At 44.0% G+C, this 23,691-nt stretch overlaps 1 protein-coding gene across 6 annotated transcripts in view; it reads left to right on the top strand.

The window, feature by feature from the left end:
- Positions 1-23,691, top strand: part of NUP153 (nucleoporin 153) — a 56,183-nt gene that overhangs the window by 5,646 nt on the left and 26,846 nt on the right. For all 6 annotated transcript variants that reach the window (XM_040967736.1, XM_040967737.1, XM_040967738.1 and 3 more), the window contains exons 2-5: positions 5,212-5,437; positions 18,243-18,491; positions 18,625-18,770; positions 18,857-18,985. In XM_040967736.1, the coding sequence (XP_040823670.1) occupies positions 5,212-5,437; positions 18,243-18,491; positions 18,625-18,770; positions 18,857-18,985 (750 nt within the window). The remainder of the gene's footprint in view (positions 1-5,211; positions 5,438-18,242; positions 18,492-18,624; positions 18,771-18,856; positions 18,986-23,691) is intronic.

The following is a 23,691-nucleotide window of genomic DNA, read 5'->3' as shown; positions in this document are numbered from 1 at the left end:
TGTGACCCCCAGGTCCGCTCCTAGCAAGGCCTGAAAAGCCTCTTCTCTAAAACTGATCTGTTCTGAAAGGCTGGATGGAGAGCGCTGGGAGAGCGAGGAGGCGAGAGCCACAGACACAGAGAGAGTCCACCCCCTGCTTCACTCCCCAAATGGCCCCAGCAACTGAGGCTGAGCCCAGCTGAAGTCAGGAGTCAAAATTCCATCCTGTTGTCACATAATGGGGGCAGGTACTTGAGCCCTCATTGGCTTGTTCCCTGGCATGTAAACAGGTAGCTGCATTTGAAGCAGAGTAAAAGCAGAACTTGTACTCTTAAAAGTGGCGGCTTAGCCTGTTGTGACACAACGCCCACCCCAAAGAGTTTCTTCTGGGAACTGAAAACATAGTTATGCTGGGTCTTGGTGGTAGTAGGTCAAAGGAAATTGTTTCTCTAAGAAAACCATTTTCTTCTAGTCTATTCATTCTCTCTGTTTTCCTTGAGTTCCTTGGTGCCTTGAGTTCTTTGGTACATCAACACGTTTAAAATTGCTGTAAAGGGAGATACTTAGCTAAATCTGTTTGATAGAAACAGTTCCCATGGTTTACTAAAAACTTCTGATTTTTAAAGGAGATGTATGCATTTGAAAGAGAAAGAGGGAGACAGAGAAATCTTAATCCATCCACTGGTTCATACCTTGAAAATGGCCAGGGATGGGCCAGGCCAAATCAGGTGCTTGGAACCGTGGGTCTGTAGCATGTGTGCTGGGTCCTAGACATCTGTTCTCTTAATCTTTGTAATGTCAGTAATGGTTGTCAAATTCCAAGTCAGAATCACTTGGGGGCACTTGATGAAACTGGGTGGGCTCTACCTCCAAAGTTGATCCTTAACTAGATCTGGGGCTGGCGTGATGGCTCAGTTGGCTAATCCTCTACCCAGAAGCAGTGGCTTCTCATATGGGCACTAGTTCTAGTCCTGGCTGTTCTACTTTTGACCCAACTCCCTAGTTGTATCCTGGGGAAGCAGGGGACGATGGCCCAAGTCCGTGGGTCCCTTCATGCAGATGCAGGACCTAGAGGAAGCTCCTGGCTCTTGGCTTTGGATTACCTCAGCTCTGGCCATTGCAGCCACTTGGGGAGTGAACTGGCAGATGGAAGATCTTTTTCTGTCAGTCTTGTATTGATATGGTGCTGATACACTGCTAAAGGAATTGTGCTTTAAGAACAGCTTGAAGCTGGGGTACACGTAGTGTGATTTTTCTTGATGACTCAGGGTCATTAAGTCTACAGAAGTATATTTGATTACCGAAATACAAGGTTCTTTGATATTGGCTTCATATCACCTTTTAAAAAGCAATTTTTTTTTTAGATTTTTATTTATTTATTGGAAAGTCAGATATACACAGAGGAGGAGAGACAGAGAGGAAGATCTTCTGTCTGATGATTCACTCCCCAAGTGAGTGCAACGGCCGATGCTATGCCGATCTGAAGCCAGGAGCCAGGAACTTCTTTCTGCGTCTCCACGCAGGTGCAGGGTCCCAAAGCTTTGGGCTGTCCTCAACTGCTTTCCCAGGCCACAAGCAGGGAGCTGGATGGGAAGTGGAGCTGCTGGGATCAGAACCGGTGCCCATATGGGATCCTGGTGCATTCAAGGCGAGGACTTTAGCCGCTAGGCCACACCGCCGGGCCCTAAATAACTATTTTATTGGGAAAATGGTTTTATGGAAAGAAAAATCTTCCATCTGCTGATTCACTCCCACAAATGGCTGCTATGCCTGATCTGAAATCAGAGGCTTGTTCTAGGTCTCTCGTGGGCGCCTTGACCATCCCGAGTGCCAAGGCGTTGGGCCGTCCTCCACTGCTTTTCCTGGCCATAAGCTGGGAGCCGGATGGGAAGTGGAGCAGCCGGGAACACAAAATGACACTGACGTGGGATTCTGAAGCATGCAATGCAAGGAGCATCCAGTTGAGCCATTGCACCAGGCCCTTATATCTACTTTATCCACATTTCATTTTACACTTGATGCTGTTATTCACTGTGCTGTTAGTTACTCATCTTTCTTACAGTACCAGGCTGCCCTGGGCTGAGACCAGAGGGGCTTGTTAAAATTTAGTTTTGCGAGGGATTGGCGCTTTGGCTCCACTGGCTTATCATCCACCCCTGAGTATCAGCTTTGCTTATAGGCACTGGTTGCTGTCCTCGTTGCTCCACTTCCCATCCAGTGCAGCTCCCTGCTTGTGGCCTGAGAAAGCAGCAGAGGGTGTCCCAAGTCTCTGGGACTCTGCACCAGTGTGGGAGACCTGCAGGAAGTTCCTGGCTGTTGGCCTTAGATAGCTCATTTCAGCTCCAAGCTTTAGGGCCATTTGGAGAGTAAAACAAAGGATGGAAGATCTCTCAGTAAGTCTACCCTTTCAAGAAAAAGTAAATTTTAAAAAAATTGGTGAGCTGGACATTGAGTTCAGCTTAAGCGAAGACACTAGTATCTTCGGGGCTTGGTTCTCAGTCCTGCTCCTCGCTCTAGTTCTCAGCACGTGCCGACCCCGGGAGGCAGTGGGAAGGATTCACATCCCAGCTTTGGTCCTGGCCTGGGCCTTTGTGAGACAAAATGGGAAGCTGCCTTCCTCTCTGCCTCTCAAGAACTATGAATTATTTTAGAGGACAGTTCTCTTAGTCCACTTTTCAATTTTTTCTGATTTTTCAGGACACCGGTGGTTAATTATCATGTCACATGGCTGGAGGTGCTGCAGAAGGGAAGGACAGATAGGAATTTCTAATATTTGTAGCTAAACCTCTTAACAGGTTCTCGAAAAACTTTATGCTTAATTCTCCCCATTGTGCTTTAGCCTAGCCTGCCACCAAATACCAAGAAAATGTGTTGATTTGTATTAAGTCTTTTCTTCAGCTACTTTATTTTTGTTTATGTTGGTTACCTTAGAGCCATAACAGAAAAGGAATGGCCAATTTGTATTTTTCAATAATTAGTATTCTAGAAATAGTGGCTTCATGTATTTGCTAGTGAGAGCTTTGTAGGTTTTTTTTTATGTATATAATGAAGAGCATTTATATGCTCCTCAGTTGTCTATGCCTTTTTGAGTAATGTGGAGATTACCATAATAGTATCGGGGATGTGTTGCATTTTTTTCTATTGGCAGTTTTTATTTAGATTTATTTATTTTCTCGTTTGAAAGACAGAGTTATAGAATCAGATCTTCTATCCCCTGCTTCACTCCGTAAATGACCATAATGGCTAAAGTTGAACCAGTGTCAAACCAGAAGCCAGGAATTTCAGGGTCTGCCTATGGGGTGCAGGGGCCTAACTACTTGGGACATCACCTACTGCTCTCCCAGGAATTTTATCAGGGAACTGGTTTGGAAGTGGAGCAGCAAGGACTGGAACTTGCGCCCCAATGGGGTGCTGGCTTTGCAGAATGAAGCTCAGTGTGCTATGTAGCTGGCTCCTGGCTGGGGTTTTAAAGGCCTCTTTGTCTTGAGTTTGATTTCAAAGTAGATTTATATATATGTATATTACGTTGGCCTTGCTGATTTTTTGTATTTGATGCTTTTTTCTCTTCTGTGACTTCCACTAAAGTGCCAAAACTTGGATATCTTACCTTTGTTTTTGATAGTTTTTTCTCATTATAATAACATTAACGGTGTGCTTCTTTTATACTTGAAGATTGAGAAGTATTTTCATATGATTTCGTTTTATTATTTTTTCTAATTAGAAAGTCAGATATACAGAGGAAAGACGGAGATGAAGATCTTCTGTTTGTTTATTCACTCCCCAAGCTGCCTCAGCAACCATAGCTGCACCAATCCAAAGCCAGGAGCCAGGAGCTTCTTCCGGGTCTCCCATGTGGGTTGCAGGGTCCCAAGTCTTTGTACTGTCAACTGTCCTAGTCTGCTTTCTCAGGCCACAAGCAGGGAGCTATAGCCACTAGGCTACTGTGCTGTGCCCAATTTCATTTTATTTTGATTTCTATTTTAAAAATTCAATTAATTAAATTTTAATTTGATGATACAGTTCCATAGGCTCTGAGATTTCCCTTTCCCCCCACATTTCAATTTTTTAACTTTTTTTGGAAAGGCAGATTGAAGCAGAGGATGGTCCAAAGCCTTGGACCCTTCACCCACATGGGAGATCTGGAAGAGGCTCCTAGCTCCTGGGTCCGTATCAGCACAGCTCCAGCCACTGTGGCCACGTCGGGCATGAACCAATGGATGGAAGATCTTTTCTCCTCTTAAATTTTAAGAAGTGAGAGAGAAGCAGACAAAGATCTTTCAATCACTGTTCACTCCCTAAGTGGTTGCATGAGGCAGGAGCTTTTTCCGGGTTCTCCAATGGTAGTATGGTCCCAAGGCCTCGGGCCATCCTTCACTCCTTTTCCAGTTTGTTGCCTGTGTGGGATGCCAGGACTGGTTAGAGGATTAGTCAGTTAAGCCAGTGTGCCAGCTCCGTGTGTGTTCTTTATTCAGAGTAAATCACACTTGGGGGAGTATTGAGATTTTATCATAAATTCTGGCAGTCCTAAAGCCATCCTTCTCACTCTGTCAGAGAGAGATTATAGCAGTGGTTGGACTTGACTCTTGTCTGTCTTATCCATCAAGTGAGCATGTTGATTCTGATTTGATCAGGTTGATTTGAGGAGTAAATCGAGTAGTCTTAATTGCTTAGAAACTGTCTGGCACACAGCAAATCTGTAGTAATGGTTAAGACTCATTTACTGTATCACTTTTTACCTTTCAAAAGTCATAAGAATAAAGGTGATTCCTCAGATTTTTATGAAAGTTCACCATCAGAAAAGGTCTTGGCTTTTTTTTCTTGTTATTTTTCTGTCTTTCTAAAGCTATGTTTCTATTTGTCTAAATTTTTGTTTCTTAAAGAATGTATAGTAAAAATGATTGTTGAATGTGTTGCTTATTTTTCCTGTTAATATACTGGATAAAACTGTGTGACTTTTCTCTGAGATTGACATTTATTGCATACTTTATTACTAAAGAAAAAACTGCACATTTGATGGCCTGTAGATATGCTAGAATAATAATGAATATTTGGGCAATTATTCCTTCATAAATGTGTGTAGAAGAAGGAAAGTGAGAATTCTGAATTTTTTAAATTAATATTATATCATTAATCTCAGTGACCAGCAGTTGTGTTTTGCTTGGCATGACTTTTTGTAAATATGTAGTGAAAAAGATAAATTTCTAAAATGGTTTTTTCTCGCCTCGTCAACAGGGCATTCTCAGCAGGGTTACAGAATCTGTGAAGAACATTGTACCAGGGTGGCTACAGAGATACTTCAACAAAGCTGAAGATGCGTGCAGCTGTTCAGCAAACACAAGCGGGGTGCCGCATTGGCCCGAAAATACAGAAAATGATCATATGATATATGCCAACGAGGAGAACTCTAACATCAGTGATGGCAGACTCACTCCTGAGCCAACAGTCAGTAATACAGAAGGTAAGTAGAATGTGGCTATTTTGTTAAGAATGATAATTTTCATGCTCTAGTTTTAAATATATTACCTAGGCTATGGTAAATCTAATGAAATGATACAAAAATCTTTTCAAAAGAAAGTGATTGCGATTGCAAATTACAAACTTGGATGTCTTTTAGTTATCAAAGAATGCTGAGATACACACCTGCTAGTTAAGACTAATTTAGGATGCAGCAAGTTAAGCCACTGCTTTGAATATTGGTATCCTGTATTAGAGCACCACTTTAACTCCCATGCTACCCTACTTCAGATCCACTCCCTGCTCACACCTGGAAAAGCAGTGGAGGATGGGAAATCCAGATGGGGTTCCAGGCCCCTGCTTTCTGCCTGGACCAGCTGCTGCCATTGTGGCTTTTGGGAGCGTGAACAACAAGTAGATGTTCTCTTTTCTTTTTCGCTCTCTTCCTTCCCCCACCTCCTGTTCTTCTCCCTCCCACTGTGTTACCCTTTCAGATAAGCTTAGAGGTACAGCTTCTGGTGGTAGATTTTGAATTTTCAGAAAGTCATTGACTTTCTGCAAGGTGATATATTTTCTCCTCTGTACCTTCATCCATTGTTTTTGTAGGTGTTAATTGTGAAGCCCTTAGAATGGATTCTGGTAAAGCACTGTATAATTTTATTTTGTAAGGTTTCTTTTTATTGGAAAAGCAGATTAATGGTGAGAAAGAGAGACCAAGCAATATCCTCTCTTTCTGTAAATCTGATCTGTCCAATAAAAATTAGAAAAATCTTTGTGTCTCCTTTATAAATCTGGCCTGCCTTTCCAATAAAAATAAATAAATCTCAGGACGGTGTATAGTTCAGACGTCTTTTGTGTTTGTGCAGTTGTATAACCATAAGCAACACTAGTTTTTACAACATTTTTTCTCACCTTACAAAGAAGTCCCAGGGCTGTAGTCCCTTCTATAGTATGCTGTAGATGTCACTTTTTTTTTTAAGATTTATTTATTTTTATGGGAAAGGCAGATATGCAGAGAAGGAGAGACAGAAAGGAAGATCTTCTGTCTCATGGTTCCAATGACTGGAGCCAGCCAATCCGAAGCCAGGAGCCAGGAGCTTCTTCCAGGATTCCTGTGCAAGTGCAGGGTCCCAAAGCTTTGGGTTTTCCTCGACTGCTTTCCCAGGCCACAAATAGGGAGCTAGATGGGAAATGGGGCTGCCAGGATTAGAACCGACGCCCATATGGGATCCCAATATGTTCAAGGCAAGAACTTTAATCGCTATGTTATTGCACCGGACCCAGATGTCACTTCTTTGCCTCGATGCCTGGCAACCATTTATCTACTTTCCATCTCTGAGTTGTCTGTCAGGACATTTCCTATAAATGGATTGGAATGATACAGTAAATGGCTTCTGTGACTGACGTCTTACTCTTAGCACAGTGTTTTCACAGTTCACCTCTATTGTAGCATGTAACAACTTATTTTTTTAATGGCTTATTTATTTGAAAGGTAGAGTTGTGGAAACAGGGAGACAAGAGATTGATCTTCCATGTGCTGCTTCACTCTCTAAGTGGTCACCTTGGCAAAGGCTTGGTCAAGCAGCATCATCTGGGTGTCCCACATGGCTGCGGGGGCACAAGCACGTCTACCGTCTGCTCTCCCAGGAGCGTTGACAGGGAGCAGTTAGGACGCTGGCTTAGCGTGCTGATTCACCCTGCAGACCTTATTCCTGCTTATTTTGTTGGATGATACTTGACTGTATGGATAAACTACACTTTACCCATTTATCAGTGGGAATTTAGGTCACTTTCAATTAAATTTGTATTTGTGTATAGATTTTTTTAGGGGGAAAGTTTTATTGGGAATGCGAAACAACAGAGGGAGAAACCTAGAAAAAGATGTTCCCAATCTGTTGTTTCCTTTCTCGCATGATTGCAGTAGCAAGGTCTGGGCAGGCTGAAGCCAACAACCAGAAACTCCCTGTGGGTGTGTGACAGGAATGGCATGAGCCACAACACTAGGGCATCATTTTCTGCCTTTCCAGTCTATTGGCTGGCAACTGACTGGGCCAGAAGCAGAGTAGCTGGGACTCAGGTGGCACTGGGATGGGGGTCAGTAGTGTTAAAAGCAACAGCTTAACCTGCTGCCCTACAAATGCCAGTTGCTCTTACTGGAATTCTGTGTTGAACATGGCTACACTTCTTACCTTCTCACTAGCAGTGTTCGAGGATTCCAGTTTTTTAATATCCTAACCAGTACTAGTATGTATTTTCAGTTTGTTTTGATTGTAGCTATAATAGTGGGTACAGTGGTTTTAAATTTTGATTTACGTTTTCCAGATGACTAATAAGGAGCATCTTTTAAAGTTCTTTTGACAGTTTGTTTATATTTGATAAAAGCTAGTCATATCCCCTTTTCTATTTTTTTATTGTATTACTTATGTTCTTGAATTGCAAAAGATCTTTATATGTTCTAGAAAGAAGTGCCTTATCAGTGCATAATTTGCAGGTCCTTCCATTCTCTGAGTTTTTTCACCTTGATAGTGTCCTTTAAATGTTTTAAAGAAGTTTTTAATTTTGATGAATTCTGATTTTGCTCTCCTTAAAGATTTATTTATTTTGTCCTTTCTTAACATGCTTGACACATTCACAGCGTATTTTCTAGCTTTTATGTTAGGTCTTAAAGTGAATTGAACTTGAATAATTTCAGAGAAATGACAGATCTAAGATATTTTAGTATTAGCTCAATTTGGCATAAACTAGTTTTAAGTGTAAGATTCATGATGAATTTCTGATTTTTTATCTGTCAAGTTCAGTTTTTGGTATGTCTATTTCCATCAAACAAAGGATACTGTTTCTTTTCCAGAGTGAATTTGAACTCATATTTTGTCATTAAATTTATAACTTAGCTTTATGGCTATGTATATTTTACATACCTTTGTAACTTCTGCAATTACTTACAAAATTTCCAACTACAGAAGTGGAGAGGATGGGAACAGTGAACACCTGGCTTCCACAACACTCAGCTTATGCTCAGCTTACACCCGATGTTTTCTGTGTTCTCAAACCTAGTTGCCTCTCGCCTCAATTCCCCGATTGTAGGGGAGGAAATGGAGGGCAGCTTTTTGAATCCTGTTTCGAAAGCTTGATGGTTTTTCCTCCTGCTCTGATCTTCGTTTTGAGTCCTACTACTGAGTCTCTGGCAGTTCTTAGAGCCTGCCTTGACCTTTCTCCAAGTATTTATGTAATATCTTCAATCACACATAGTGTGTGACTTAACATGCCACCAAGTAAGATGACAAAAGCGGTAGTAGATGTATGAACATTTAAAGTAGATTCTCAAGAGAACTTAAAAAGATGTTACTTACTATTGAAGGTAGTGTTAAGGGAAGCAAAAATATATTCAGGATCACCTGAAATGTTTCGCTGCGTGTAAGAAGGTCGCTTTGATTTTAATAGTAACATTGGGCTGGAGAGTATTGAGCAGTCAAGTAGCCCAGTGCAGTGACAACAGAGTCTGGTCTTGCCAACAGCTTTCTACCCGGGTATCTCCTTTCTTAATTATCTTAATAATGGTGAACCATTGGATGCCTTTATTTTTTTCTGCTCAGTTAGTAGAATAGACTTTTGGGGGTCCCTGGGTGGGGGCACCAGGACCCGAGGTGTGGCATCCGCACTGTGAAGAATCGGGACACAGGGGATGCAAAGGTAAATGAACCAACGCACACTTTACTGAGCTTTTCTGGGCACTTTATACAAGAACTTTTACTGGGCAGGCAGGTAAAAGTTACTTGTTAACTGAACAATAGCTGGCAAGCCCCTCTAAAGATAGATCACATGGAATTTGGGAAACAGTCACCAGGCTTCAGGCAGCAGCACAGCAAACAGGAGTTACAGGAACCGGATTAACAGGGGAGGGGATGTAAAGGAGAGACAGTGAGCTGCTTCACTCCCCAGCCATGCTCCCAACAGGAAGGGCTTCCTGGCCGCACTCTCAGTCTGCTGAGCATGTGTCAGACTATGTGGGAGGGGATGGAGTGGAGGAGCTTGCTCCTCGTCTTCGGATTACCTCAGCATCTGGGGATGGAGATTGATGTGGCCTGAGAGACCCCACTGTGGGGAGGAGAGATGTCATCTTTGTTGCACCAAGATTGAGAAAATGTTTCTAAGGTCTGTTGGCTGACCAAGTTTACTTCAGTATATCCTATGATTTTTCCCTGTGGCCAGGAGTGAGTTTAGAGGTCTAGTCAGGTAGTCCCCCAAGAAATCTCACCTGGGGTGACCGCAAACTTAATTCTTGTGTGCACCAGCTAGTGCGGTTGGAGCTGAGCCATTCTGAAGCCAGGAGCCTGGAGCCTCTTCCAGGTTTCCCACGCGGATGCAGGGTCCCAAAGCCTTGAGCCATCCTCGACTGCTTTCCCAGGCCATAAGCAGGGAGCTGGATGGGAAGTGGGGCTGCTGGGATTAGAACTGGCACCTGTATGGGATCCCTTTGTGTTCAAGGTGAGAACTTTTAACCACTACGCTCACACCAGGCCCTCTTCTACAGTTTTTAAACGTTCTATATCTAGCAGATCCATCAATCGCTAGAAAACTGTCTTACCAACATCTGTATGATAAGCTAATATGGGCATGAGAGAAAGAATGGAATAAATACAAAATGCTTTAATGACATATGGCTGTTAGATCTATTTACTTTTATTGGAGAGACAGATATACAAAAAGGAAGAGATACAGAGGAAGCTCTTCCATCCGCTGGTTCATTCCCCAGTTGGCTGGAGCTAAGCCAATCCAAAGTCAGGAGCCCAGAGCCTCTTCGGCATCTCCGATGCAGATTCAGGGTCCCAAGGCTTTGGGCAGTCATCTGTTGCTTTCCCAGGCCTTAGTTAGGGAGCTGGAAGAGAAGTTGGGTAGCCAGCATATGAACTGGTGCAGCCAATGCTGCAGCAAAGCCAGACCAGCCAGCACTTACTCTGTCTTATCCCATGTACCAGTGGATACGGTTACTTAGCCCAGCATGGCTCTCTTCCTAACCCAGCCCACATGCCAGCCGGTTGGTTTTATAGTCCTACCCAGCCTGGTCTGCCCCCGATCCTAGGTTTTAGGTTTCCCAGCAGGAGCAGTGTTCCAGCAGGGGAATCCTTGCAGTCTCCCATCCCTAGGGTTTTACATGTGCTGTTGGGAGTTACAGCCCAATGTGGTATGTCTTGCTTCACTTGGACATTTCTCAGTGGGTGCTGCAGCCTGGCTTGGACTCAGGCTGCCCCAGTCCCAGCTCATGCTCATGGTTGCTACTGCCTAGCCCAGCCTGGCAACTCCTAGTCCTGGCCCTGATGTGAACTGGGTGGTGGTAGACCCAACCTTACTTGTCCTGCACCCCATCCTGGGTCTCAAAACTGCCAATAGCTGTTATGAACTGTCCCAGCCTGTTTGGGGCTGCTCCCAGCCTTTGGGTTTTGTGCTTAAGTGTAGGAACTGTGTCCTGCCCGAGGAGTTCCTTAAGGGCCTCTGTCAGGTTACCTCCCAGAGGCAGATCTCATGCACACCTGTGGGTTCTTGGCCCAGCCTGACTTGGTCTACCACCAATCCTAGCAGGTACAGAGGCCTTGCCAATTTTGCCTCTTACCATTGTGTACTACAGCCCAACCCTGCTTGGTCCACCCCCAGACCTGGCTCTTGTGTGGTTCAGTGGTGCCGAAACCTAGCCCATCCTGTCCTAAAACCACCCTGGCTCTTGTGAGCACCAGAGGGTGCTGGAACCTAGCCCAGTCTGGCACATCCCAGACCCAGTCCACACCCATGCCGAGGGATGCTGCAGCAATGTCCAGTTCTGTTTGCCACCCTCAGTCCAGCTCTCGTGCTCACTAGTGGAAACTGTATTCCAACCAGGACATACCCTGATCCCTCCATCAGGCTTGCTGTCAGCCACAGATCTTAAGTGTGCCAGTGGTTGCTTTGAACCAGCTGACATAGCTCCTCACCTGTCTTGGCCTTTGCCATCAGATGTTGCAGCCTAGCCCTGTCCAACCTGCTCCCATTCTGAGCTTTCGTGCGAACTGGTAGATGTGCTAGCCTAGCCTAGCCTAGCCTGGCATGACCTGTACAACCCAATTCTGGCCTCTGTGCATGCCAGTGTGCTATGGTTCGGCCTGGCCTTAGTTCCACCCCTTTCCCACACCTCCCCATGCATCTGCCAACAAGTGGAACAGCTTTGCCTGGCCGGCCAATACCAACACGTAGCCCTGACTCAACATGCTCACCAGGGGAGTTCCCCAAGTCCCCCCACCCCCAGACCCAGCTCTAAAACATGCCAGCAGCTGATAGGCTCTTACTTGGCACAGTCTGCACCTCTCCGCCCAGTCTCAACTTTCATGTGTGCTGGTGGATGTTGCTGCCAAATCCAGCCCCATACCAATTAATGTTGGTGAGTTCCATGGTCATACCTAGCTTGGCTCATCACCACACTCCATTCCTCAAGCAAAGTGGCTAGCATGGCAGTCTCACAGGGGTGAGCCTACAAGTCTCCCAGACCCAGTTCTTGCATGCTGTCTAGTGTCGTTGTCCATCTCCTGCCCTGACACTGATGGGTACTGTGGTCAAGCCCTGCCGGGCAGTCCCTCACCCATGGTTTTCATGTTCACAAGCAATCCCATCCTAGGTCTCAACGTGGGTGGGTGTTTTCCTTTGGCCCTGAAAGATCCTCTGGTTTTCCTCTTCCATACCACGATCACACCGCCGTTTATTGCAGTAGCCAGGTTGGTGAAAGTCCCCACCTGTCAGATTCTCTGCCTCAGTAGTTTCTCTCCATACATCTCCAGTCCTGTTCCCCAAACAATCCACAGCCCCCATGCCCATGAGTGTGCAGATCCCAAAGCCTGTTCTGGCGGTGTGCCAGCCTGTGGCCCTGCCTGCCTTCTCAGGGCCCATGCACACTGGTGCGCCAGTCCCCAGACCTTTGCTGGTGTGCTAGCATCTGCCTCCCCACATCTATTAAAAAGAATAGGCATGGTTGCCTATTCTAGCACACTGGTATAATTAACACAAATTTCGCATTAACTGTGCCTAGGATGCCACCAGCTGTGAGCTACTTTTCTCTCAGAAAGTAACACTTGCCTAGGTGCAGTGCAATCTACCAGTTGACTACAGCTGGGGGATTTATCTTTTTCTTACTGATTTATTTTGCTTAGTCTGATTTTCAGGGTTCATTCATATTGTAGCATGTATTTGATTTTCCTTTTTATTGTGGAACAATGTTTGATTGATGTCTAATCAACAGGTTGCCAGTCCCATTCATCTATTTTTTTTTTTTTTAAGATTGGTTTGTTTTTATTGGAAAGGCAGATTTACTTAGAGAAAGGGATACAAGGAGAAAAGTCTTCCATCTGCTGGTTTCACTCCCCAAGTAGATACAACAGCTGGGGAGCTGATCTGAAGCCAAAAGCTAGGAGCTTTGTGTGGGTCAGACCTTCATCCCACTGCTTGTTCGGGCCGCCAGCAGGAAGTGGGCATGGAAGTAGAGCACCTGGGATAAAAACTGGTGCCATTTGGGGGTCCTCGTGCTTGCAAGGCAAGGATTTAGTCACTGAGCCATTGTGCCGGGCTGTATCCGTTCATCTTCTGGTAAACATTTGAGTTGTTCCACCTTTTGGTTGTTGTGAATAATGATTTAAGGAACGTGGTGTTGTACAGTTCTCTTAAGATGGCTTGTTTGCAGTGGAGGCATATACCCAAAAGTGGAGTTGCCTGGTCTTCTGGTATTTTATATACTTTTTTTTTTTTTTTTTGGAGAAACTACCGTATTTTGACAAAGGCTGTTACATTTTGCATTTCCAGCAGTAGTAAAAAGGGGTATTGATTTTTCGCATTCTTGGCCAACATTTATTCATTTTTTGTTCATATGCTAGTATTTGTTTAACATCTGTCTTCTACCAAATGCCAGAATCATGTTTAATGGTGAAATGTTAGAAGCATTCTCAATAACATTAGGAGTTAGAAGCCCATCATCATCATCTTCATCATCCATCACTTTTGGATGCTAATTGTGTAGTTAGATAACAGATGATATCTGGTACAATATGAGAATTATAAAAGTTGATCACAAAGTAAATATTTGATGAATTAGTAACTCTTATTTACGTATTAGCTAGGAGGCAAACATCTCATTTAGAATATCAAACCATGAAAACCTGTGGACATATTCTGAGGAATTGTATGGTACTATGAAAGAAGGAATTCTTTCAAGTTCTTGTTAGGGACATGATGGAGACCCCAAGGAAAGGAAAGCTTGTGAAATGACACCAGTTATGTTTTAAAATTTAAATTTACTGGGATACCAATGAAAATAATTTTAACCGGTCTTTTAAGAAATTGGAGCATATTTCAAGAAAAAAAGGAATTTAAAATCTTTGCTAAGTACTTTGAAGTCTTGGCTTAAGATTTCTGTTGACTGTTCCTTCCACTGTGGATTGCATTCTTTCGTATGTTCATTGATTTTGTCTAAGCACTTGGCAATTTTGAGCGATGGATACAGAATATGGATGGTGTCATCTTCCTCATTTTGAACTCTTGCAGATGAAATTTTATGCAGTAATAATGTGTTTTTCTGAGTTCAAGGTGTTTCCTAAGCTGTTTGTGTGTGGTTAGACTCCAGACTATCTCTGCTTTGGGTCTTAAGATGGATCTACAGTGGGGCCTCCCCTTGGACATGAGGTTACTCGTAAGGGGAAGAATTTTGTGTCTCAGCTGTTGTCAGCAAGTGTTAATGGAATCTGAGTTTTGATAGTCCTGGAACTGAATCCTGTTTTCCTCCTTTATTCTGCATTGCCCACCGTGTAGAATCTTTTTACTTTTCTTCTTTTTCTTTTCTTTCTCTCTTTTCTTTTTTATTTGTTTGAGCTGAGAGTGCGTGCATTCCCATCTGCTGGTTCATTCCCCAAATGCCTGCAGTGGCCAAGGCTAGGATGAGGTGGGAAGATGGAATCAGTGCCAGAACTGGAACCCGAACCCAGGTACTCTGATGCGGAACGCAGTGTCTAGACTGCTAGAATAAACTCATTCCTAGTGTCTTTTCTGACCTGTATAGGTGATGTCCCCCACCCTTCCCTGGGCACTTTAGTGTAGACAACTAGGAGCTTCACTTGGTAGGTCCCTACTCTTCCCTAATGACCTTAATTCTGATTCCTGCTTGCTGTGTTTTACTTAGATTCCAGGTCTCTATTCAGGTGAGGAAAGGTCCCTGGGACAGAGCAGGGTAATTACAGTGCTCACCAAGTGAGTTTTCTTGTGCTGTTTTCCACAGTATAAAAACAGTTAAAAGGGCTAGAGTTGTGCCTCTGTCCTTCCCCTAAGTGCTGGTTCAAGTCTCAGCTGCTTCACCTCTGCTCCTGCTCGCTGCCAGTGGGTCTGAGAATACAGTAAAAGATGGCCCAGTCCTGTTCCTAGCAATTATTTGGGGACTGAACCAGTGTATGGAATCAGTTTTCTCTTTCTTTCTCTCAATCTCTCAACCTCAAATAAAATAAGTCCTATAAAAAGCAGCAATGTCATTTATTTTCTTCAGTTTTTTATTGTTTACAATATAGGGGCTACTCTTGATTTCCGTACTCCATCCTAGCTGGAAGACTGTTGGGGAATTTGATGAATTAGATTATAAGTTCCTGGAAATACACAAATACTGAGAGGGAAGAATAGGGGAAAGAGTAACTTCAACACACATTGTGTCCTGAAGGTAGGGAGTTTGAAACATTATGGTAGAGTGCATCATTGGAGGAGAAAGAAGTAAAAGCCTTGAAATCAGCATGTAGTAGATGGTGGCTCTCATTGAGAAAGGAATTAAGGTATAAACAGGTTCACCATTTAGAAAACGGACTGAGTTACTTACATCTACATTGTAACTGATTCCAGAGTTACAATAAAGGAAATCATATAAACATTGGGGCTGGTGTGGCATATTAAGCTAAGCCTGTAAGCCTCCAACTGCAGTGCCAACATCCCATAGGGGCATTGGTTCGGGTCCCAGGTCTCCACGTTCCAGCTCCCTGTCTATGGCCTAGGAAAGCAGTAGAGGGTGGCTCCGGACCTTCAGCCTCTGTCCATGTGAGAAACATCGAAGAAGCTTCTAGCTCCCAGCTTTGTCATTTGGGGAGTGAGCCAATGGATGGAAGGTCTTTCTTTTTGTCTCTGCTTGTTGTAACTCTGCCTTTCAAATAAAAATGAACAATTTTTAAAAGAGGAAGCATTGTGAGGGCTGGCATTGTGGTGTAGCAGGTGAAGTTGCCACCTTTGCCACCAGCATCCCGTGTGGGCTCAGGTTCATGTCCTGGCTGCTCCGCTCGAGTCCCGTTTCCTGTAACATCCTTGGGAAAGCTGTGAAGGATGGCCCAAGTATTTGGTCTCTGACATCCAGGTAGAAGAGCTGAAGAAACTCCTCACTCCTGACTTTGACCCAGCCAAGCCCTAGCCATTGGCAGTCATCTGGAGAGCAAACCAGCAAATGGAAGATTCTCTTACTCTTTCAAAATAAGTAGCTAGTTCTTTAAAAATAGAGTAAACATTACATTGAAATTAAAATAACAGTCAAAAAAAATAAACTTTAAGATTTATTATTTAAAAGCAAAGTTACAGGGAGGAGGACAGAGATCTTTCATCCATGTGCTCACTCCAAATGGCCGCTATGGCCAGAGCTGAACCAACGTAAAACCAGGTCTCCCACGTGGGTACACGGTCCAAGGATAGGGACCATCTCCACTGCTTTCCCAGGCCATCAGCAAGGAGCTGGAAGGGAGATGGAGACAACATTGGCACCCATATGGGATGCCAGCATTGGCTGTTCATAGTATTGAAAACGGTGTAAAGGGTACCAGTTATTTTTGTGGATTGTGTCTAGAGAGCACATGTTTGGCTTAATGGTTAAGATCCCCTCATCCCACATCAGAATATGTGAGTTTGGTTTCCAGCTCTGGCTTCACACTAATGCAGACCCCAGAGTTGCTGATTTCCTGCCATCTCTGCAGGAGACCTAGATTGAGCTGTCCATTCTGACCCAGCCTCAGCTCTTACGGTATTTAGGGAATGAACCGTCAGATTGGATTTCTTTTTGTCTTTCTCCCTTGAGGCTTAAAAGGTTAATAGAAATTCTGCCAACCAGAAAAATTGTTATAGTATTTCAGCTGTCATATTGTCTTGATCTTATTTGTGAATCTATTCATGAGCAATAAACAGGAAAAATATAAATGGCTAATGAACATAAGAAAAATATTCGAAACAAAATTTCCGTTTGACATAATGGACAGAAAACAAAATTATCAGTTGTAGATTATGATAAAATGTATTGTCTTTTCTTTTTATTGAGAGTGTAACTTTCAGAAAATTGCAGTTTAATATTTGCCGTGCAGTTTAATATTTGCCGTAAGCAGAAATGAATATGCAGAGTTGATTCAGTGTGGCAGGACAGTTCCACATAAAACTGTTTATTCATCAGGTTTTCAGGATACCTGACATCACTTAGGCTAATTTATGGGACCAATATCAGACTCATATATACATATATATGTATTTGTGTGTGTGATTTACTTTGGGATATTAAGTTTCTCTCTGGAGTTAATATACATAAAGTAGAAAGCCTTGAATTTGTCTAAAAGATTTATCTAAGATTTTATCTAAAAAGATATACATAAAAGTACATAAATATTTTTGAAGATTTGTTTGTTTTGATTAGAAAGGCAGATTTACAGGTAGAAGGAGAGATAGAAAGATGTTCCATCCTCTGGTTCACTCCCCTAAATGGCTGCAGCAGTCAGGGCTGAGCTGATTAGGAGCCAGGAGCTTCTTTTAGATCTCCCACACTGGTACAGGGTCTCAAGGTTTTGGGATAATCCTCCTCTGCTTTCCCAGGCCACAAACGGTGAGCTGGATGGGAAGCAGAGCAGCTGGGACATGAACCGGCACCCATATGGGATGTCGGCATTTCTAGTTGAAACATTGTACCAGTGCCAGAGGGCGCATATTTTACCAGAATGTTGAGAAAACAGTGAAATGTATGAAATCACTGTGGTGGTACAGTTTGGAAAGAATATTTTAAATACAGAAACAGTTACGCTGGTAAATGAAAAACCAGAATAAAAGGCACAAGTAATGTGTTTAGGGAGAGCGTATATTTTGTATGCATATAAAATAAACAAGATTACAAATTTATTAGTGGTAATTTTGGAAGAATGCATTTTAGCCTATTGTATAACATATAAAAAGTCAGTGTTTTGTTTTTTTGTTTTCATTTTGTTTGAAAGACAGAGAAACTGAAAGAGGTCTTCCGTTCTCTGGTTCACTGCCCAAATGCATGAATAGCTGGAGCCAGGCCAGGCTGAAGCCAGGAATCAGGACTCAGTCCAGGCCTCTAGCATGAATGACAGGGATTCAGTTACTTGACCCATCATCCGCTGCCTGTTAGCAAGTGGCTGGAATCAGAAGTGGAACTGTGATTAGGAATCAGGTGCTCCAGTATGGGGTGCTGGTGTCCCAAGTAGTGTGTCAATTGCTGGACCAAATGCCTGTTCTGCTGACTTTCTGATAAGCGCATCTTAAACTTAGCTATTCAAGGACAAAATGAAGAACTGAGTACTTTAGAAGGTGTATGGGATCAGATCACTGAACTATAGTAACCTAACATTAGATTAATTTAGTTGAAACCTTTGGTTAAAGTTTCTTAAATTGAACCTTACTATGGGTTTCACTAAAAGCTGTCTCACGTGGTATGTTAACATTTTGTTGTAATAATGTTGTATTGCTTTTTCTGAGTTACATATGTGTAATGTGGATGCTTTTCTTCCAAGAACCTTCAACAACTGGTACTGCTTCGAATTATCCAGATGTATTAACGAGGCCTTCTCTCCATCGGAGCCATCTGAATTTCTCTGTGTTGGAATCCCCTGCGTTGCATTGTCAGCCATCTACATCCTCAGCATTCCCAATTGGCAGTTCTGGATTTTCCCTTGTGAAGGAAATTAAAGATTCTACCTCACAGCATGAGGATGATAACATCTCAACTACCAGTGGGTTTTCTTCAAGAGCTTCTGATAAAGGTATTAGTGGCATTTGGTAATAATATTAAATTTCATGGGGTGACCTTTTTTGTGTGTGAGAAAGTTATTTAATAAAAATGTAGGGTCTTGTAACTGGTGCTGTTAATAATACATATTATTATTTTTGTTTCAGACATAGCTGTCTCAAAGAACACTTCCTTGCCGCCTCTGTGGTCCCCAGAAGCTCAGAGTTCTCATTCTCATTCCCTCTCCCAGCACACTGCCACCAACTCAAAGAAACCAGCATTCAACCTGTCTGCCTTTGGAACACTTTCCCCTGTGAGTACTGACTGGATTCGATTTCATCGCAGTGGTTCTGTTTCTTTACTTAAAATTTATCAATTTTTTTTTTCTTTTCTGTGCAGTCATTTGGGAATTCTTCAGTCCTTAAAACAAGTCAGCTTGGAGATTCCCCCTTTTATCCTGGAAAAACAATGTATGGTGGAGCAGCAGCTGCTGTAAGACAGTCTAAACAACAGCATACACCATATCAGGTTGGTTTAAATGGGAAAAGGCTTGGTAATCTTTTTTTTCATTTAATTTGATAATAAGTGTTGACACTCAAAAAAAAAATACTTTTTAATTATTCTTTAGTAAAATGCTGAAACTGAACTATGGATTGTAGGGTAGGATATGAATGTTCTTTTAGGCCTAAGTCGGCATTTTGTCTGTGGCTTTTTTTTTTTTTTTTCCTTTATTTTTGACAATCTTTACATTGCTAATTAAGGCGCAAAGGTTCAAGGGCTAGGGGAAAGTGGGTAAGTATTATTTCCACGTTCTTTTTTTTTTTTTTTGTATCTCGGGTCAAGGGGGAGATAAAGGGAGAAGCCCAACCCAGTCTCCCACCCATCCCAGGTCCCTGATGTGGGGTATGCTCCGAGGTTCTTGCTCAGGTGGTTTTGATAGTTCAACAGTTCTGAATTGCTGCTAGTTTTGTCTTTCTAAGAACAATGAAGTTGCTGCAGAATTCAAAAATTGACATAGTCCACCTTAGAGTCTCCATTTGCCCAGTTTTTCACTGCCAACACATGGTGGCTGGAGTAGTTGGTTAATTTGTTCTGTCCTCTGTTGTGGTGCCAGGTATCCTTTGCAGGTTCCAGTAGACTGCCATATCCTCCATGCACATCTGATTGTGCTCTCCACTGCTCCATCTGAGACACTGAGGAGTCTCGGCTCTGGCATTTGCACTCCATGGCAGACCATAAACCTACACTTCTCTTTATGGTTGGGGTTCTGAGTCCAGCAGTTCGACTGGGGAGATCCCCAAAGAAACTTTGTCTGAGATGATCCCAGACCAGATTCTTGTGTGTACTTGCAAGTACAGGGCCGGCACAGTCCATTGACCCAATGAGCTGGTAGTTGCAATTGTTGGGTCAGTTCTGTTTCCAGCCCTGTCTTCCACTGGAACCAATAGGTATTGCAGTCCAGCCTGATTCTGCCCAGCACACACTCGGCCCTCACATAAACTAGTGGGAGCTGCAGCCTAAGTCAGAGCGACCCACAATAACCCCCACCAGGCCCGCCCCCTACCTTGGTTCCTGTGCTTGCTAGTATGTGCAGCAGACTAGTCCAGTCTATCCCACATCCCATTCAGCTCTCATACATGTCAATGGGCATTGAGGCCTAGTTCAACCCAACCAACTCCACTATTCAGTCCACACTTAGGCTGGTGGGTGACATTCTGTCCAGCCACCCCAGCCCCTGTCCTGGTTTTCATGCTTTCCAGTGGGAGTGGCAACCCAAGAGGGAGGAGTCCACTATTTCTCTTTTAGGCCACTTCCACTCCCGTATCATGCACTTTCCAGATGGTTCTGTAGTTTAACTTTACAGATTTGCCCCCAGTGCCAGCTTCTGTTGTCTGATGCTGTAGCAAAGCCCAACCAACCCTCATCCATTCTGCTTTATGTTTGCACCAATAGGGACAGTCAACCAAGCCTGGCTCTTCCCTGATCTGGCTTGCATGATTCCCACAGGTGTTGTAGACCTGCCTGGTCTGGTCTGTCCCCATCCCAACTCATGCTCTCCAGTGGGGGAGGTGTTCCATGGGGGGTGGCTTTACATTCCCCCTACCAGCTTTACCCCCTCCCTCCCTCCCTAGTTCCTGTTAGTACTGTGTCCCAGTCTGGCATGGCCTGCCTCACCTCGGCGTTTGCTAGTGGGTGCTGTAGCCTGGCCCTGCCCGGCCCACCCCCAATTCCAGATGGTGTGGGTTACGGTCTAACCCAGCCCAGCGTATACCCTATCCCAGCCATAATGTGTATTGGTATGTGTTGCGATGATATCTGGCCTGACCCACACTGTTCTGGTGCTCGGATTCATTAGTGGCTGATGTGAATTGGTTCAGCCTGGTCTGCCCCTGACTTGTGCTATGCCGGTGGGTACCTTTGCCTGGCCTGGTCTGGGCTGTTCCTTATTGTGCTTCTTGCGCTTACCTGCAAGGTGAGTGTCCTGCCAGAGGAGTTGCCCAGGCTCCTCCATCAGAACCTCTCCAAATGTCAAATTCTGAGCATATTGGTGGGTCCATGAGCCAGCCCTACTCAGTTCACCTCCTGTCCTAGCAGAAACAGTGGCCTTTCCTGACTGGCCTTCAACCCATTCTGGTTCTTATTGTTGGATGTTTCAGCCCAGCCAAGGCTCGACCATACCCAAACACATGGCTTAGTAGGGGCAAGGACCTAGCCTAGTCTATCCTACATCTGCCCTGGTCCTCCAAGACACCAGTTGGTGCTGGAGTTTAGCCCGGCTTAATGTGTCCAGTCCCAGTTCACACTTGAGCCGAGGGACTCTGCAGCCATATCTAGACCAGAATGCAGCCCCTACTCCAGCCCCCGTCCTCCTCAGTGGGAACTCCAACCCAGCTTAGGTGTCCCCTTAGCTCCCCAACCGGGCCTGTTCCCAGCCATAGATCACACGCATGCCAGTTGTTGCTCTGACTCAGCTTGGCACAGCCCCTCACCCGCCTTGGCCTTTGCCTTAGACACTGTGGCCTAGTGTCCCTGGCTCATATTTACCGGTAGGTGTAAGAGCATGACTTGTGCTCCATCCTGATTAATATTTTTGCTTATGTATTAAGGTTTACTCCGTCCTGCCTGTTTCTCCCCGTTCCATTACCAACCCACACGTTAGCCAGCCATTGGAGCTACTTTGCCCAGCTTGTCTGACCCCCAGGCCTGGACCATGTGTTCACTCGTAGGAGTTATGACTCACCAGGGGAGTTTCCCAAGTTTCTCCACTTGACCCAATCCCAGACCTGGTTCTCATACATGCCAGTGAGTGTTAGGTCAGAGTCGGGCATAGTCTGGCCTTTCATTTGGCCTTGTATGAGCTGTTGAATGTTGCAGCCTGGCCCACCCCACACCCTATTTAGTCTGCACATTCGGGCGCTGCTGCTTTGACCAGTCTGGACTGTTGCGGGTTCCTTTAAAGATTAAATATTTTTACTAGGAAGGCATGTTTACAAAGAGATGAGAGACAGAGAAAGATTTTTCATCCATTGGTTCACTCCCCAAGTGGCCCCAACTGCCAGAGCTAAGCTGATCTGAAGCCAGGAATTAGGAGCTTTTTCTTTGTCTCCCTTTGCAGGTGCAGGACCCCAAGGCATTGGGCCGTCCTCCACTGCTTTTCCAGTCCATAAATGGGGATCTGGATGGGAAGTGGAGCAGCTGGGACACAAAACTGGTGCCTATATGGTATTCCAGGTGCTTGAAGTGGGGGAGGGTTATTCAGTTGAGCCATCATATTGGCTGGCCCCTCCCCATTCAATATTTTTCATGTGCAGATGTGTGTGTATTGAGGTACAAATTACACATAGAAAGATTTACAGATTAGCATATCTCATTTTTTTTATAGAGCACATAAAGTTGTGCAACTGATTTTGTTGTACCATCAAAAGATTGAACAAACATTTCCATCACCTTACCTTGTGTAATCAAAAAACCCTCTTGCCATTTGTCTCTTGGGTAAATACTTAGGAGTTGGATTGCTCTGTCATATATAAGTGTTAAATAAACAAAGGATGCCGAAGTATTTTCGAGTGACTGTTGCAGCTCATCTTCTCAGTAGTGTTGTTGGGAGTCCCAGGTGCTCTGCGTCTCTTCCACAATTGGTGCTATTAGTTTTTGATTTTTTTTTTTTTTCATCATTTTGTTGGGCATGCAGTTGTAACCACAAATCATTGTGGTTTTGGTTTGTAATTGTCATAAACATAGCTTTTTTTTTTTTTCTTTTTTTAGTTTTATTTTCTTGAAAATTACTTAAATGTAAGTGACAGAGATGTGTTCCATCTACTGGTTCACTCCCCATTTGGACACAGATGTCAGGAACTTGGGCTAAGCCCAGGAACCTGGAACTGTAGACCAGTTTCCTGCATGGGTGGCAGGGACACCAACATCCAGGGCATTAGCAGAGCTGGCTCTGAAGTGGAGCAGCTGAGGCTGGCACAGGTGCCATCGTCACAGGCTGTGGCTTAGCTTGCTACACCAGGATGCTCGCCCCGGCTCGGATTTTTTTTTTTTTGAGGTTCCTGCTAATGTTCCTTGATGGCAGCAGCTGGTGGCTGAAATGCTTTAGTTCTTCCCATTCACGTGGAGATCCAAGTGAAGTTGCTGTCTCCTGGCCTAGGTCTTGCACGGTCCTGGAGAGTAAACCAGTGGATAGAAGAGCTCTGTCTGTCTCTGGTACTCTGCCATTAAGGTAAATAAATGAATCTCCTAAGAAAAGCCCTCTATGGGTCAGTGCTGTTACACTGTGTTTAGCTACCACCTCCAACACGGGTTCAAGCCCTGGCTGCTCCACTTCTGATCTAGATCCCTACTAATGTGCCTGGGAAAGCAGAGGAAGATGTCCCAATTACCTGGGTTCCTACCACTCATGTGGGAGACTTTCCTGGAGTTTCTGCGTTCTGAGTTTTGGTTGGCCCCGTCCTAGCCATTGAAGGTCATTTGGGGAGGTAATTCAGTGAGGCATTAGATAACAAGATTTTCTCTCTTTGTTTCTGTCTCTGCCTGTAAATCTGGCTTTCAAATAAATACATAAATAAATTTTACTAATAGCATCAAAAACCTAGCCTGACAGCACGAATGGCACCAAGTTCTTAGTAAAGCTAATGTGAAATGCTACACCTACAGTGAGTGTTTGGTTACTGATATTGGAACATGTAGTAATTCTATGGTTCAGTTTTTCAGACATGATGTTTATAAAG

The sequence above is a fragment of the Ochotona curzoniae genome, unplaced genomic scaffold (genome assembly GCF_017591425.1).
Source record: "Ochotona curzoniae isolate NIBS_2020 unplaced genomic scaffold, NIBS_Ocur_1.0 scaffold_461, whole genome shotgun sequence".
Classification (NCBI taxonomy): Eukaryota; Metazoa; Chordata; class Mammalia; order Lagomorpha; family Ochotonidae; genus Ochotona; species Ochotona curzoniae.
This window is presented reverse-complemented; position numbering and strand designations above follow the sequence as displayed.